Source organism: Netta rufina (assembly GCF_964035555.1).
Source record: "Netta rufina genome assembly, chromosome: 4".
In the NCBI taxonomy this organism is placed as follows: domain Eukaryota; kingdom Metazoa; phylum Chordata; class Aves; order Anseriformes; family Anatidae; genus Netta; species Netta rufina.
The window spans coordinates 3,416,559-3,434,428 of NC_140127.1; the positions used below are offsets into that span (position 1 = coordinate 3,416,559).

General features: G+C 37.8%; 1 protein-coding gene across 7 annotated transcripts in view; it reads right to left on the bottom strand.

Moving 5' to 3' along the window:
• Positions 1-17,870, bottom strand: part of ANK2 (ankyrin 2) — a gene marked incomplete at its 5' end in the record, with an annotated part of 325,477 nt that overhangs the window by 100,249 nt on the left and 207,358 nt on the right. For 5 of the 7 annotated variants that reach the window (XM_084285779.1, XM_084285775.1, XM_084285773.1 and 2 more), the window contains 6 exons: positions 1,031-1,129; positions 8,698-8,796; positions 9,969-10,067; positions 12,033-12,056; positions 12,539-12,724; positions 16,525-16,623. In XM_084285779.1, coding sequence (XP_084141905.1) covers positions 1,031-1,129; positions 8,698-8,796; positions 9,969-10,067; positions 12,033-12,056; positions 12,539-12,724; positions 16,525-16,623 — 606 coding nt within the window. The remainder of the gene's footprint in view (positions 1-1,030; positions 1,130-8,697; positions 8,797-9,968; positions 10,068-12,032; positions 12,057-12,538; positions 12,725-16,524; positions 16,624-17,870) is intronic. The other 2 variants (XM_084285777.1, XM_084285774.1) reach the window with 1 other exon arrangement.

A 17,870-nucleotide genomic window follows, 5' to 3' on the forward strand; every position in this document is an offset into this window, starting at 1 on the left:
TACCAAGGTTTTCTACCTCTTACTGAAGGGAAGGGTGCTGACAGATAGGGTTCACCCAAGCACCTTCTCCCACCAAAGGAAGCAGAGAAGGTCTAAGGAATTTTTTTTTGCCTACAATTACCATCTCACTGTGGATCCCTCCTGTATAAAGAGATGAGCTGGACTACTTAGTGCTATCAAGGGATACAAAGCTTGAGGACATCCTTACTCAATGTATCTGATATGCATGCAACTCAGTGATAAAACCTCCTGAAGACTATCAAGAGAAAATATTACTGGTCTCCAGTAAGTACAACAATGGCTCAGAATACATTAATTGCCCTTGTTTAGAGCCCTGTTTGAGGGAGTGGGGCTCAATAAAGGATGCAATGGTCTGAAAATGATACTTAAATTGCTTGCTGCAATACTTTATTCCACTGTTTTGCAGCTAATGATACCAGCTACCTTTGTCGGACACTCTGAAATCTACTGATGTGAAGTGCTGCTCATTGAGGTTTGTTATTATACTACAAGGGTCTTTTTCTCACTGTTTTGACCAAAGAGACAGTATTTCTATTAAATGCATTCATCTTAGATGTACTCTTTTCAGAAATCAATAAGAAGACACTGAAATAATTTTCCAAATATGAAATAGACCATAAAAATCACAGGTCCTAATTAGTTTATATGAAGGATAGGAAAATATATACCTAGAATCAGTTCTCTGAAATGTCTGACCCACCTTTTCCATCTTTCTGTCTTATGGCTGTAAGAAGCCACAGAAGTGAAGTGCTTTCAATAGCACTGTACTTCAGGTGTTCAGTCTGGTATTACAGAGAGGAGTATTGAAGTATATACTGTTTCACATCTTTGGAAAGCATAGTTCCTAATTATGTAAGAAAACCTTATTTCTGGACCATTATACCCATTAATACATTTCCTTTGGGAGAACTGAAATGTTCCTCTCTTCTTCCTCGTCCTTTCAGTGACATTATACATGATTTGGAAAGTTATATAGAGCTGTTACTGTATCTTCTAATACGGCACTCACCTTGGTCCTCGCAAGCAGTGGGGCACCTCGTTCCAGAAGCAGTTCCACAACCTGGTCATGGCCACTTCTTGCAGCACAGTGGAGTGGAGTGAGTCCATCCTTAAAGCAAAATGAGGGAAAGTAAATGAGCACATCCTCCAGTGTCCATTATGGCACTCTGAGAAACACCCTTGCAACAACACAGCCCCACAAATGTGTTAAAAAGCTCACTTATTGACTCCTAACTGAAGCTGGCTCCATTACATGAAGTTTCCTCCCTATTTTTCCTTGTACTAAGATTACAGTTTTAGAGAGGAAGCCCACTGTGTGTTGGAAGTCTTATCAAAGAGGATAATGTGAGCATGCATTGCCTCCTCCTCTCTGTCTCCTCTGCATGGATTTGAGATTGTACTGCCTCTCTGGTTAATGTGTGCTAGGCCAGAGATGCTCTGTTCATCAACCCGTCCTCTGGATAGCTTTTGATACAGAGATGAAAGAAGAAATGTCCATGCTAGAAAATTTGTCCTAGAATTTATTTTATTTTTTTCAAACAGGCAGCAGGAGAAAGGCGGTTTTAAAGCAGAAAGAAAAAGAGAAAGAGAAAGTAAGGGAACAAAATCTTTTGTTTCTGTGATTGAGAACAAAGAGCTAACAATTCTTTCCTAGAATTACTGTGAGAGCACCAGTTCCACAGTATTTTTCCATTGCAGAACACTACCCTGTACGAAAAGATTTGTTTAGGCTACTCAGTAATGATCACAGCAGAGATCACAAAAGATGCATCAATGAAACATTTACACAGGGAATGCATTCTAGGTACTTCTGCTACAATTTGGATTTCATACAGAAAAAGACAAGAAATATGAAGCAAGAAAAATGTTTGGAAGAGAACATTAGAGCTGAATGACAGAAAAAAGAAAATTCATAACCCAAGATTTTATCTCATTAGGCCCTAATATTTTTCAAGCATACACTAAGAAAAGCCATCAATACTCCTTCAACAGACATAGGCTTGTAACTGTTAATAGCAATAGTTTCAATCACAGAGAAAGCCTTTTCTCTTTGAGACAAGCTGCTTGTCTTAGATGAAGTAGATGCTATTATTCCAGGGTGCCTTCTGAAGAATCCAGTAACAGCGCAATTATGAGTATGCTTGTCTGAGGTAGATTTATTATGTACAGGTCAAAAAGGTAGTGAAAATGCAGTAATGTGGCATTAAGTAGGAGTTAGTGACCCTCCTTCACACACAGGTATACTGTTTGCCTTCGTGGAGTCTGTGGGAAGTCTACATCATGGTATTTTCACTTCTACTATTAACAATTTTAAATTAAAAGTAGTTTTAGATTGCAATATCGTTTTGATTATGCAAGCACAGCCCTTTAATACTCTACAAATGGTATTTCCACGAAGTACATCCTGTCTCATCCTAAATTTTAAAAGCACAGAGCACCTCCCTGAGATAGCAGCACACAAAGCTCCACATCAGTGAGGAACTGAAATCTGGGGAGAATTTTTCTCCTTGACTTATCTACTGTTTCCAGAGACTTTTCAGAAACATCTGACGGGGTTAGGTGCGCCTTGGTGCTCGCTATCTCAGAGGCAGTTGCTGCATCACTAAATCCCCTGGAAACTTTGCAATGAAATTCAGCAGATGCAAGATCAAACCCGTGAACAGAATTCAAGGGTGCTCAGCACCTAACAGATCTGGTCAAAATGAAGGAATTGAGTATAACTAACTTACCTGTTTTCTTCTTCTCTGAAACTCCAGAGGACCCTAAATCAAGCCTCTAAATGCAAAACAGGTATATTTTCATCTCACTGCCAGAAGGATTCATGCACAAAATTCCCACTAGCATTACTAAGACGAGAATATGTCTCAAATGCATTTCTATGAAAGGTAATTATTTGGTATTTCTTTACAGTTTCTGGCCTTTTGTGCTCTGCATCTTAATCAAGGTGGGAGGTTCACTTTCCTTATCTACATATTGACTTTGATGTTATTCCATTTAATAGAATAGCGAAAGAAAGGTAGAATTGTGTGAAGTCTTGAAAAGAAACGGAACAAATCCTCAGAGAGAGGGAAAAAGAACAATACAAGCCAAGAAACACCTCAACTCTACAAGAAAGTCTAGGTAAAAGAACTAAATCATTATAAAGCATGTTTTCTCCTTTTTTCTTATCTATAATTGCCTGTAAAAATAGATTTTAAAAATATATCTATCCTATTTATCCTGCCCTATTTTTCATAAATGTGTATCATTTACTATCTGTGCAGTTTCCAGTAGCTGAATTAAGCATATGCTTTGCAGCCTTCCCATGTAATTTTCTTTCTCTTCCTTCTTTCTGCCCTGGGTAAAGCTGTATGCATATTTTAAAAATGTTGTATATTTAATATTCAAGTTCTATTTGTGCTTATATTTTATTCAAAGATGAGGGAAATTGAAAAGAGAGTTATAGTAGAATTAGTACATAATACAATGAGGACAAGCTGACATCAACCAACATCAAGAAACATACTGTACGAAATTAGTCTGCTTTTGCACCATTATCTACTTGCAGTGAACCTCTATGCTCTGGCATCTGCTGCAGGAGTTTGCCTACCTACCTTTTTAATCATTCCATCACTAACTGGTATACCACGTGAGCTGAAGATTGCATGCTGACCAAAGTATCTAATGCCATGTAACAGGACATACACACAACATAGGGTCAAAGAGACACAGATTGAAGCACAGAAAGAGACATGAAATTCAACGCTTCTATGCCCAGTATTTATTCCCTCATCCCAAATAATATCTATAACGGCAAGTTAAATGTTTTCATCTTCCAGGTGGCTTCCTGTACCTGGCATTCAGTTGTTCCTGTATGTGGTACTCTCCTAGCACACTCTTTGCAATGTAACCAAGAAGTGGGGCACAGCTAGAAATGACACTACAATCCGCTCTGTATGTGTGGAAGCCAGGAAATTCCATCATTCCTATTTCCTCTTAAATGGCTGTCAAAATAGAAAATAAACTTTTGCTCTTTTTTTTTTTCTACCCAAAGATCAATCACTGATCATTTTTTAACCTGCATAATTAATTTTTAATTCCATGCATGACTCCTAACTGCAGAACCCTGGCAAGTAAATTAGTAAGTAATTTCATAGTAATCAAAATGCTTTAACCTCAGTTTACCAGAGAGACTGAAATAAAAAGAAGCTTTGCTTACAAGGAAGACTTGGGAAAATGGGAAAGTATGCGAGCAGTGTCTTAACAGAAGGACAGTTGTGCACATTCGGTGCTCATCCGAACGAAGACTGATGACAGCATATGAATGTCAAAGGCCATATTATCAAAGAATTCTTCCAAACTGCAGCTGCATATTCTCATTTGTACAGGGGTGAGATTAAATTTTAGTATTCTGTACGTTTGATGTGCAAAAATGTCCAAATTTGCTTGACAAATAAAGGCCTTTACATTAGATCATTTTTATGTTGTTATTAAAGTGCTTGTCTTTAAAAATGAACAAGGCAAGTGTACCTCCTGCTTGAAGCTCTGAGTCTTGATGTAACTGAACATGCTCTAAAGTATTCCTCCAGGAATGCCTCTCAAGGTACAAATTTAGAGAACACAGCAAAAATATACCATGCATCTGCTTGCGTAATAAGATATTAACTTAAATAATTCTACATAATCGTCGCTATCTGTACTGCTTGCTTAGATAATCTGTACAACATCCCTCCCACCTTGCAAACATCACTTGAATACATTATCTTTATAGCCTGCATCTGCATTGTGATTAGCTATTTACAATCCGACTTGACTTTAGGAATAGCAAAAACTGCCCATGAAATGTTAGGGCTCTGTGCATTTGTAAGAGCAGGAGAAAATGTCACAGCAGCGTTACTGCAGGAGCAAACGCTGCAAGCACAGCACCGGGCCGAGTGTGAGGCTCCCGGTATGCTGGCTGAATGACACAAGGCCCACGGCCACGCTGTGATCGCAGAGAGCCATGCCTGTTCTGTCAGGATGCGTATTTACAAAAAGGGACACTATTACGAAGAAAATCTCAAAAGGTTCCCAACATGAGTGCTAAGGGGTGTCTGAAGCTCATTCACCACCAAAAAAACACCAACAATCCAAGTTCCCCCCTCCCTTCCAGCTTCCTCTTCCTTTCCCCTTGGTACCACACGTCTCTGTGACCACCCTTCTGCTCCCTGCAGGTCCAGCTGGGTCTCCGTCCTTTCCTGAGGCCCTTCTCCAACCCAGATATCACCCCAGACTTTCTGCCCACCATCACCAGGCCTACTCCCCTCTCCAGCTGCCACCCTCCTGGCACACAAGGTATTTGCTTTCTGACACGGTAAGCTTCCCATCCCGAGAGCAGAAGCTCGAGCAACCAAAAATGCTTTCCTTCCCTCAAAGTGAGAACTGGTAATTGCCACATTTCTCTTGATCACATGGCAATGATTTAATCAAAACCTGAAATTTCCACTGTCTTTTAGAGATAACACACTGATGCCACGTTTTTTCGCATTTGCTTCTGAAAACCAGCTCCACTGGTCCACCACAGTAAGCCATGCAGGTCAGAAGCTCAGCTAAATAAAGTATTTTTAAAACATGTCACTGAAGTCCTTTTTTAAGGTGAACTTTTAGAGATTACAGATTAAAATCTTTTCAGATTTTAAATATGAAACGTTTTTAGCATCAGAAATTTTAACCGTTGATCAAACAGACCTCCAGATGAAGCTTTTATGTAAATATAAATAGCACAAATGTCAATATAACACAGTAGTAACAAAAAATCCTATCAATACCATTGGGAATAGGGTTTACATTTTTTTCTTTAGATACAATACAACAGAGAAATGAAATCACACTTTTAAGAACTTATTTAGTAGTTATTTGAGAAAAACAGTAAAACTTACCAAAACCACTTAATATTGTTTAAACATACATATACAACAAGTGGATTTACTTGCAATTCTACAACTTTAGAGAGAAATGCCATAAAATTTCAGGAAATACATTATGAAATGCATATGAAACAAAACCAGTTCCTGCAGAAAGTAGGGCTTTTCTCTGACATGCAACATTAACTATGGAACAGTAGGACACATTCATAATTTACTCATTCTGAAGAATGCACTTTTTTTTTTTTTTTTTTTTTTTGGACAATGCATAGGCTCCTAATACTCCAATGGAATATTTTCAAACGTAAAAAGACTTTGCAGATTAACTATGTAAAGTTAAAGTACTGGGGGCTCAGTTAAGATCTGTTAAAATATTTTTTCGCATCTTAATTTATGCATCATCAGATGTCATGTAAGAAGGTTAAAAATAAAATGAATGAAAGCAATGAATACTTCTTTAATTGAACAGCTTATCTCAATATGGTACAGAGACCCTGAATAAAAGCCCAAGCTACCTGGCAATGAAATATCCTAGCACATTTAATTCCACTGTTTTTCAGTGAATCTGACCTACTGGAAAAATAAAAGTGTTCTTTAGGAGAAATGACAAGGCAAGTATGGAAAGGCAAGCATGTTAGTACCAAGGAGGAGGCGGCAGAGGCCTCTCCTTTAAAGTACAAAACACATGTATGCATGGCATGCAACACACAACCTACCTCCTCAGTACCCTACGTACTCACGGCCATAGCAAAGCACAAGGCATGCGGACAAAGCAAAGAGGAAAGAAAAAGACACCAAGACTACATAAACAGCTGGCATGAAGACAAGAGCACGCCACAGAGAGAGACACTGACGGCAAAACCAAAGCTCTGGAATCTCCCCCACTGTAAAGTACACGCAGCTGACCACCACCGCGTGTCTTCGAGCAGAGAGAAGGCAGAAGATGGAAGCAAGAAGAAGCTGCTGAACCTGTGCAAACTGGCATGTACGTGCTTTAGGATACCTTTATGGCTTGTCACCAGTAGCTTTGTGCTAGCAGTTTTTGTGCTAATGTAGCAGCTGACAAAGGGCAGGAAGCCGAGACAATGTGAAGACTCTAAAATTAGAGCCTTCCACCTACACCGGGCAAAGTCCTGTTCTTTCAGTTTCATTCAAAACTGCACATCAATCTTTCTGGGTGTGCGGGGAGGGGATACATCTTGACCTCATAAAATCCAAGATGTCCTTTCAATCATCTGGCACAACTTGTCCAAAAAAAGTATCTAAATACTGAACAGCAAAGAGGTGAATTCACTACTGTCATCCCATAGGCTACATGGACCATTTCTATATGACTGCTGTGTTTATGCATATGTGAAATATCCTGACTGCAGTGTATTATTACCATTTCATGCCTCTTTTCCATAGGATTTTAGGCACTTCTTAAGGTGAGTTTGAACACAGATGATTTACTGCACACCTTCCTAAGATGTATCATCTTCCATCATCATTAGTTTTTTTAAAAAAATAAGAGCAAGAGAGACATCAGGAATATAAATCATAATCACATACAGAGTTACATGATAATCATGCTTCTCTTCCTAGTTTATGAAGCAACAAATAGTTGATGAAGTTAGTAACAAAGTAACTGCTGAGGCTGAATAAACCACAAGGGCAACTGAATGCAATATACCCTACCTTTCTACCTTATTAAACAAAAACTATTTAGGTTCAAACTCTTAAGTGCAGCTCTAAACTCTGTGTTCTGAAAGACTGTATATTACCTGGAGATAATACTTTGCAGATCAGTGCTTAAGAACAAGCAGCTTTCAATAACAAAGTTCTGTGCTCTTCACTTTGCATTAATGACCACATGTTCCTGAGTGGCTCCAAAATCCAATTTTAAATAATTACATACACACCACAAAGTGGTGTGTTTTTCGTTTGTCCTGAATGAATAAAGAGCAAAATATTGGTGTGGCTTTTCAACAAGGCAATTAGAGGGAGGAAATCAGTAATCACCTAATTCTTTGTGATTTGTCCAGGGAGGAGGTGACACTCTGCTGGCACAGAGTAGGTTACTTTTTTTCCCAACATTGACTCTTCAGTAAGAAGTGATTGCCAGCCTACTAATGTAGCTTTCCTTTTCATGATGACTGGCACAAACATATAGGAGTCAGGGGACAGAAAGGCTTAGCTGGGCTTAGGCCCTCCCATTGCCATGCAGCACATGTGCTCCTGTGCCACATGTAGTGGGATCAAATAGCACACTTAGCTCTTTCCTCAACGAGATCAGAGTTTCATCAGCTTTTTCTTGTATGATGCAGGTAGGTTATAGAGGACACTGAAGGAAAGAGTTTTTCTGCCTCCTTCTGTCATCAATGCCTGCCATTCTTTACTCTGATACCACAGAAAACAGTCTACATAAAACAAATAGTCTGAAAACTAAAGGTAGGATTCTGAATACAAAAAAGGGTAGAAAAATACTTCTTTAGAAATTGTTTTTGGAGTCATCATGTAAATTTGGTCCAAGTTTCACAAACAGTACACTTGTGAAGAGGCAACGTTTAATATTTTTGGAGATGTGTTCAGCTGAACATTTTTTGTTTGGCTTTTTGAGAAATTTGTAACAGCTGCATCTAATGTCTCACTTTAAGAACAGAACACAAGACACAATTACTGAAGCAGAATGCCTAGTTATGAAGCTTGATGTTCCCAGTCTCTGGTTTAAAAAAAAACAACAACCAAAAAATAAAATAAAATAAAATAAATAAATTAAAAAAAAAAAAAAAATTCAGGGAATAGAAACACTCACCCTGGTTTTGGCATCGATCTGCCCTCCGCGATCCAACAAGAGCTTCACCATGTTTGTGTTTCCCCTTTTGGAAGCCACATGCAGTGGGGTGATTCCATTCTACACCATGAAAAGAACAAACAATGAGCATGATGGATTTGAAGGTGTATAATGGCGGTGAATTTGTGTTTGGCTCACAAAATGAGACCATCACATTATAGAGAATAAATGAAAATGTACTTGAGCATCAGAGCTAGGCACACACCATATAAGCTAGAGTTAGTATTCCTTTTTAAGCAAGAATCTTTATTCAGTGTTCGTTTGTTTTATAAACGAAGAAGCACATCTGCAAAAGCAGCGAACATCGCAGTCCCAGAGTCAGACAAATAAACAAACATATACCAGAGTCCCAATGAGTCAATATTCACAAAACACTGATGCATTTAAATCATTGCAACACACAAATTACACAAATGCACGACTCCTGCACAAAGTAATCTCATAAATGTAATGTAAATAGCATAGGTCCTGTTTAAGCTGAAAGTCCTTGCAAATGCTTGGGGTGAGGGCAAGAGGTAACATTAGCAGCTACTCCAGATGGGCAAGAGGAGGAAGTCAGTCTGAAAGGCTGAATCCTAAAGTAATTCAAAATGTGCCTGGCAATGCAAAATCAAACAGAAATCTGTGATCCAGCAGATTTAACAATATACAGATTACCAGAGGCTTTCATGGCACCAGATGACATGCTTCAAACTAAGTAATGCATGAAAACAAATAGACTGTTTTAGGTAGATCTGCAGTTGCTTACCATAAAATATTAGTCATGATTAATTAGTACTTATAATGTTATATTCATATAATGGCACTGTACCTTACATTTGCTATTTCAAAATATGTTTACATGTGAAAATACCAAATGAAAGTGGTATAGTAAATATTGAATCCCTAACAGACAGGAAAAAGACAATAAGCCCGATATATATTTCTGAAGTATGTCTAACTGACAGGAAAGCTAAAATAAATTGACATATCCTGAGAACATCAGCACTGTGACACAATTCAAAGGAGCCTGCTTCTGTCAACTGGGAAAACTAGTTAACAGTAAGCTCCCAAGGATTCTGCATGAAGGTAACTTTTTAAAACTACGAGGAAAAAAAAAAAAGATGTCTTGAATACTACAGATTTTCAGCATTATTTTGCTTCTCATTTACTCTTGACTAGGAATTACACAAAGATATGCTCCCACTTTCATAGGCCATTACAACTAAAAAGAGAAAAAAACTCCTCCATACCCTTGCTGTGAAATCAACTGCAGCTCCTCTGTTTAGCAGCAGCGTTGCCACATTGACATTTCCATAGTGTGCAGCTATGTGCAAAGGTGTAAAGCCACTCTACAAAAGGAAACAGTCCTCATTATAGGAATCAATTTATACAATACAATCAACTTAACTAGAACCTGACTTTAACAGTTGCTGGCAAACAAATGTCTTACGCTGATTTTATCCAGTTAACCTATAATATAGCAAAGTCTTTCAGGCAGGATATATGAGTTTTCATGTGGGATATTATCAAAAGTGTTTCTTTCTTTCATTTTCTGAGCCAGCGTTCAAGCCAAAAAGAAATCAGTAGCTTTCGTAACATAAATATATTATTTATTAATTGATATATTATCCATCCTTAAAGAAAATAAAGGGAGCTTCCTTATTAAAATTCATAAACAACAAGGGTCTTTTGGGCTGCATCTGTTTACTGTTTTTGTCTAAAAACAACAAAAGCTCTTGGACTCTGGTTTCACTGAGCTAAGAATTACAGATTATTCAAGATGTAATCCAAGAGCTTGGTCTACATGAGAAACTTTGCTTATTATAAGAAGCATAATTTTGAGAACCATAATTATTTACATTTATATATAATTTAGATCTCAAAAGAGCCAAAGAAACTTTGCCATCTCTCTTTGAGAAAAAACATGATTTACTTATTGCCTCTTGAGCACTAGAAGGTGAAACACAATTCATTTACAAGATACAGAATTACCTGACGACAAAATAAAAAAGATTAATTTTTCAGAAAGTAGGGCACGCAGCAAGCTTTTAGTCTCAGAAGTAATTCAAGTAGAAAGGGCCTCATATTTGAGGTTTCCCTAAAGAGCTTTACACTGATTTGATCAGAACTTACAATCTTATTGGTGGTTATGGGAAAGAAAAATACTTCTGGCTTCTGGACTATACTGTATTTTCAACTAGGTTTTCTTTCCTTCAGTGTACCAATCATTATTGTAAACTGCTCACAGAATAAAGACATGTATAAATAAATATGTGTATAAAAATGTGGAATAAAGATAGATGTTGCACTCTGAAATCAACTTTATTCCCCAAAGACGCATCAATTGGATCATTATTTTAACCTAACTCCAGTTACTTCTTTGTCAGCCCACAGGTGATCCTGGTCGAAGTCATCAAATTCATAGCCTTGTTGCCATGGTAAATTACTGGGAAAATGTCTACTGAGGATATCAGCACACAAATACGATCCTGTACTTAGCTACAGAGTGAATTTATGTTGCATTGACAACTAACTTCTCAAGGACATGTATTTACCTTGTGACAAATGCAAGGTACTTTATGTCAATGTAATGGCCAGTGAAGGAGATGGAAACTGCTTCACATTTACCGTAAGTGAAGAAGCAGGCATTCAAAAGAAGAGACTGCGTTCTTGGAAATAATGCTTTTTCCTAAATGTGACAATAATTTTTTCGGGGGGAATCAGAGTTCTAGCCAATCTGACACTTCACTTTTAGTGAAAGTACTTGTGGAGACTTGTCACTTCCACAATCAGTATAAGAACTGTAATATTCTGATCATGTACTATCCCCTAAGGACTTCTGAAAACTTTACTGAAAAGATCATAATAAGAACAATGGTGAAAATAAGCAGATGCTCTGAACAAGTTTTTACCTTGGAGGATTCAATTATATGTTTTACTGTACGAGAAGTAAAATGAATTTTATCATGATTCTGGCTGAGCCAGACATTTTAATATAGTTATGCCAAGTTAGTGCATTTTCATAATTAATTTAATTGAGCTAGAGGAACATCTTCATTCTCTTAGGTCCATTACTCACTTCAAAATTCTTTGAACTGAATGTGAGTTTTCAAAAGTTTACTTCAATATGGTGACACAAATAAAAAGCAATTATAAAACAAAGGATGAATAAAAACAGGTTTGCTGAGTCACAAATTGCTATTCATTAAAAAGTCATAACTTTTAGTGCTAAATATTAAATAAATATTGCCACAGAGCAGATAAAATAATTATAAATAACAGAAAGAATAATTAAAAATTTTTGATCTCGGTACCTCAGTCGTCCTATTCACCATCATCTGATGCAGCATGGTTTGGGAAAAAGAGGAAAGATATTAAAGACTGGCTGCAAAACGGAGAACTAAGTTGCTTTTTGAAATGAGTTATGTTGTTATAATGGGAAAAGCCACTGAAGCATGCATTAACATTAAACATAACCTATGTTCCCACAGGCAACAAACCAGTATCCTATTTAATAGGGAAGCAGTGATTCTGCTTCCATTCTTTCTTCTGGTTTACAAATAATGAGAGAAGGCTGGTTACCACAGAAATGGGAGGTATAAGGAAAAAGCAAAAAAAAAAAAAAATGTGTAGCTTGCAATTACTGTGTCACTAAACACTGCTGAAGTAGATACATTACTGGCGATACTGGTTGTGGAACTTGGCTTTCCCCACAGAAGAAATTCCCTTCAACCCTTAGGATGAAGGAAGTAAAAGGTTGCTGCCCACTGGCACTCAGCCACGTGACTGTCCTGTTACCTGCAGGGCAGCGTGGCGTTACCTTGGACTGCACATCGGCGTTGTGATCGTTCTGCAGTAAGAGTGCTGCTGATTTGGTGTCATCTTTTCTAGCGGCAATGTGCAAGGCTGGTAATCTCACTTTCCCCTTGGTGTCATTTTCCAGCAGGATAGCCACTGCCTGATTGTGTCCTTGTTGCAGTGCAACAGCTAAGGGAGTGAAACCATCCTGCAAGACAAGAAAACAAAACATCCGCAGTATGTCAAAGGACACGGAGCTTCACTGAACTGCACGGCAGCGTTCGCACATGGAAACTTCATAAGCACATCACCAGCTGGTTTCTACCTCTGCACCAAGTGCACTCCAGTGAAGTCACGTTGGAGGCAAAACATTTTAACCCAGATGTGACTCCAAACATGTCAGAAGCACACTTTTTCACTTCAAAGTACATATGTATATATATGTGTGTGTGTGCATATTTATATATTTTAAGTACAGTACAAGGAAAGAATCATTCCACAGTATCTCTCATATTAACTTGTCATCTTAAAATGGACTGCAAAGCACATTTTTGCAACACTTCCAAAAGGATTAGTGAGCACTGCACAAGGTAGATGTGTAAAATATAAAGGGATCTTGTTTCTGAGTACCTCTGGGAAAAGAAAGCAGATCTTCATATGCATTTGCTTCTCTTTCCCATTCTAAGTCATGCATGGGCTATGACTCAAGAAAGTCAGATCATATTTAGTAATTTATTCTAATTCTAAGCAGCAAAACATCACGTTATTTCTGGAAAAAAAAAACAAAGTCAGGAAAATCTATCTATTTTTCCTTTATATTTTTAGCTTTGTTTTAAAATTATTTTCAAAATTTCTTGCTCCATCACACAGGGCCTAGATTACCAATGCTGTGACACGTAGCATGTGCTCACAACTTGCTATCTCAACAGGTACTGCTTGCTCGCATGCCCTTTATTCTGATTTATAAAACTAAATCTAGCTCAAGTCTTGCGTGCTGCCGAAGCACAGGTGCTACAACCACATGCTAGACTGGAGGGCAGCTAAACCATGAGGAGCAGAGCAGCCCTCAAACTGAGCCTGGGACCAGAAGGCATGCTGAATAACAGTGAAATGAAAAGGGAAGGGAATAAAACAAGGTTTTCTACATCTAGAGAAGAGTTAGTTATAGCCAGAAAGTGAGCAAACTGATTAAGACACATTAAGACACATAAGGCGTAAGAGACAGAATTGATTAGGAATAGGAAAACGGAAAGATGATAAAATAATAAAGGATGACTTAGGCAGGAATGGGAGCCAACATATGCTGAAAGAAACATCTGAGGAATTGCCAAAGTAATTTTTCCCCCTAGTAATTTAATAACATGCACTCCCTTTTGCGTTGAACTGTGGGTAGGTGCGTTGCAACAGCTATGCTATTATAGTTTCTTTCTGTAATAGAGATTAAATTCTGTACAGTGAATTAAAAACTGGTGAACAGCTGATGAAACAGCTGAACTGTAAAGATAATTCTGAGATTGGGGCCACATTAGGTGTTGAAATGGCTTAATGCATTTTCCTTTTGCCTCTGGAAACATGAGAACAAATCCTGGATTAGAGGGCCCTATGAAACTGAGCTCATCCTGATTCTCATTTTGTACCTAAACATATATAAAAGTGCAAGGAAATGAAATAGAGGAAACAAAGTATATCCAAAGGCGGTGCTAGCTTCAAAGCTTCAAAGACAAGATCAACCATTTGATTTTCCCCACATTATCTTTCATCTTTCTCTAAAAGGCCCCAGCCCTTTCTGCATTCTCTCCTATTACACAGCTAACAGGAGCCCTGAGAAAGCATTTCGTTTCCACATCTCATGATTGGGAAATGAATTTTCCCATTCTCATCACATGAGAATAATCTTTGGGGCCAAACAGAATGTCTTTCCCATGTGCTGTGGTGGCATCCTCAGTTCAGGCTGCTATCCCACCTTATTTCATGTATCATTTCTTCCTTCTGTTTGTGAAACTAAATTCTGGGCACATATGAATGCAGAGAGTAGTTCAGTCCATCCTTCAGTTATACTCACATCACTAAACCATCACCTGAGCAAGATCTGAAACCAAAACTTGTCTAAGTAAGTGATAAAGGGATAGACAGGCTTTAACCTCCAGGCCACAAAAGTGAGATCTGACCTTTCCTGGTGAGAGAAGACAGATTTGGACTCAGGTTCTGAGTGGGGGTGCAGCTGTTTTTTCTCCTCCCCTGCCTCCTTTTTTTATTATTATTTTTTAACAGAATTAGAGCATAGTATGAGTTACAGTAATGACTTGAAGCCTGTGTTCAAGCAGAAGCCACGTTAATTATTACCATATCAGCCTCACGGTACCTGTAAATTAATGAATGAATTTCCAGTGCTCCTGATCACAGTTAGTACAAGTTATTCACTGCAAGACTGCAAGCAGGTGACTGTGCAATGAATCCAGGCTGGGCTCGTGGAGAGCCAAAGATACACTGCGACTCGTTCGCAGAGGGAGTTTCTGCCAAGTTGCCTGACTATCACACAGGATTTCATATTTCAGAAAGCCGCAGGGTAACGTGATCTCCATGTATGCAGGCCACAAGAGGATTATTTTAGGAGCTGTCATCAAATGGTAGAGTATCCATTGAAAGAAGGGATAGTGAAGCAGCTGTTAAGGCTAGCAGTTCAGTTTAAAGAAAAGGAAAGCAAGTATACATGCAACATCATTTTCAATGCATCCAGGTAATGGATGAAAGTAATCATCTGAAGGTAATCCAGAGGGGTAAGTTTCTATACAGACGAGGGAAATTAAATAGACATGAGCAAAAGCTCTTTGTCAAGGGAGGAAGTTTCCTATTACTATTTCACATTGCATATCCTATCTACAGAGCAAACACAAAGCCAACAGACTTTGTAGAACTGAGCCTGGTCACTTGCTCTCTTGGCTCAGACCAAAACAAGATTTGGCAGAAGGAGAGCAACAGGAAATCAAGTGAGCACAGCCTTCATTATCTAGAAGTTTTCCCCATTGCCCTGAGATCCTCTCATTTGCAAAAGGAATTCAGTGATTCAGTTTCTCTTGAGATGGAGACTCATCTCTTTTCCACTGATATCTGCTTTGCTTGCTCCGAAGTTACTGCAGGTTTACAGCACCGCAGTGAAATCCAGACCCTAGCAATGAATACCATCCTTCTGCATATTTACACCCACATGGTTTAGTGCTAGAAGTAAACTGTCTGAGGAGAAAACAGCACATTGCCTGGTGAGCTCATTGCTGCAATTCTTGTTAGTCATTTCATTTCCTCAGGAGAACCCCCCTCTACAGACAAGAGCAGGAGATGCATGTTAAAATATTCTATTCACTGATATTTGCCTTCATGTTACTATGCAAATGGACCACAAAGAGAGCCATGTTGCTCAGGTGATGGCACTTCTAGATGCTTGAGTTTTCATGGGCTTTGTCAGAGATGTTAAGACGTTACAGAGACATACATCTATTCAAATGAAATGCTGCATGTACCTCTTCACTTAGCCTATGATCGATCCACTCTCCACTTTACTGCCCTGACAATACCATTTCACTGAGGCCACCTTATCCTCCTACAATTTCTACAGAGGTTCCCTTGGGATCACTTTCCAAGTCTCATTCATCTTTCAAAAATGTCTCTGAGAACGTGGTAGGAGAAATGGGCACAAACTAAAGGTGAAAATCCTGGGCTCACTAAAGTCAGTGGATCTTTTGCTGTCAGATGATTTGGGCTAGATTTCATTGCTTGACTCCTCACCACTTCCAGAACAGTTTGTCTGTGTGTTTTGAAAAAAAAGCATTAACAATAATAAATACAATAACAATAATAAATACAACTCAGTGAAATGAATGGGCAAAAGTTCTCCAAATATTTGAAAAAAAACTGAAAATCTTCTAAGCGATCTGAATATAAAGGTAAAGGAAAATAAGGGTTTGTATTAAAAAAAAAAAACAAAAACACAACAACAACAACAATATACGTCACCTCAGTAGCTGTGCTTTGGTTGGCTCCATTCTCCAAGAGATATTTCACCACTTCAATGTGGTTCTCTTGAGCTGCCATGTATAATGGAGTGAAGCCATTCTAAAGAGAACACATGAGAAAATACTGTAACAAGAAACAGAATATACCAATAATACCGAAATATAAGTAACTATAACACTAAAAATGTTTTGATGTTTTTTTAACTGAAGTATGTAGGTAGAACAACTAAGTATTTTTAGTATAATATGAGGTTTAATGTCATTTAAACCTACACAACTCTACATGCTTTCACACTCATTTTCTTTTGACATATTTTCTGAAAACAATGGACACACTCATTATTAATATCAGTATTCCTTGCTGATAATGGCTCAGGGACTGTAAAGCTGGCAATAAAGTCTTATGAAAGATGACAGGAAAGCAAACATTTCTTCCATTTATTACATTAACTTAACCAAAGTCATCATCCCCTGGAGACCATGAAGTCCATATCTCATGACAAGCTGAGCAGAGATGACAAAGGCTTAACATACTACATACAATTTTGTAATACATACAACATTGCAAATCATCAAACATAAAGGACCTCAACCTTGCAGAATAACAGCCACATTTCTGACCATACACTATGTTTGTCTAGCATGTAATTATAAACATTCTTTAACATGCCCTGGAATTCTTATATGAATGTGCTCCGAATAATACAGTAATATCAAAAAATTCTTCCACGTTAGTTAAACTTCATGAAAATTCATTAGAAACACACTTTCTTCCCTTTAAAATACTTCCCTTTCTTCTCTTCAAAATACTTTAATGCAAATGATTGTAATTAATTATCTACAAAATCCATATGAAAGGAAGGCATGGAAGTGAGCTATCTGCCTGATAACTTTATTCCGAAAGTTTTTAGAATTGTTAAAGAGACCTTGAAAAATTCTTCAATATTCTGCAACCTACCATGTAAGTAAGAGGACATAATCACCTATGTTTGTGCAAATTTTCTTCTGTCCTCGAATGGCACTTTTAGCTAGAATACAACCCATAAACAAGACTTCAAATACACGATTTTATTTTTTTTTTAAATCTTAAATGCTGTCACAATAAATTACAGACTTGTGCATTTATATGAGCAATACAAATTAAGGCAAATAGTGTGATAACTAAGAACATTGTTTCAGAGAAGCCAATGTTATTCTTTCTAGCAAACCTGCTATGGAAACATTCCAGTAATTTCCTAATGAAATGAAATCTCGTTTTTCAGTCAGTAGATAATACAGCTGATTGCAGAACTGGTGGATTTACAACCCCATCTACATTACAAAAGTAGAAGATTGCTCGGATCAATT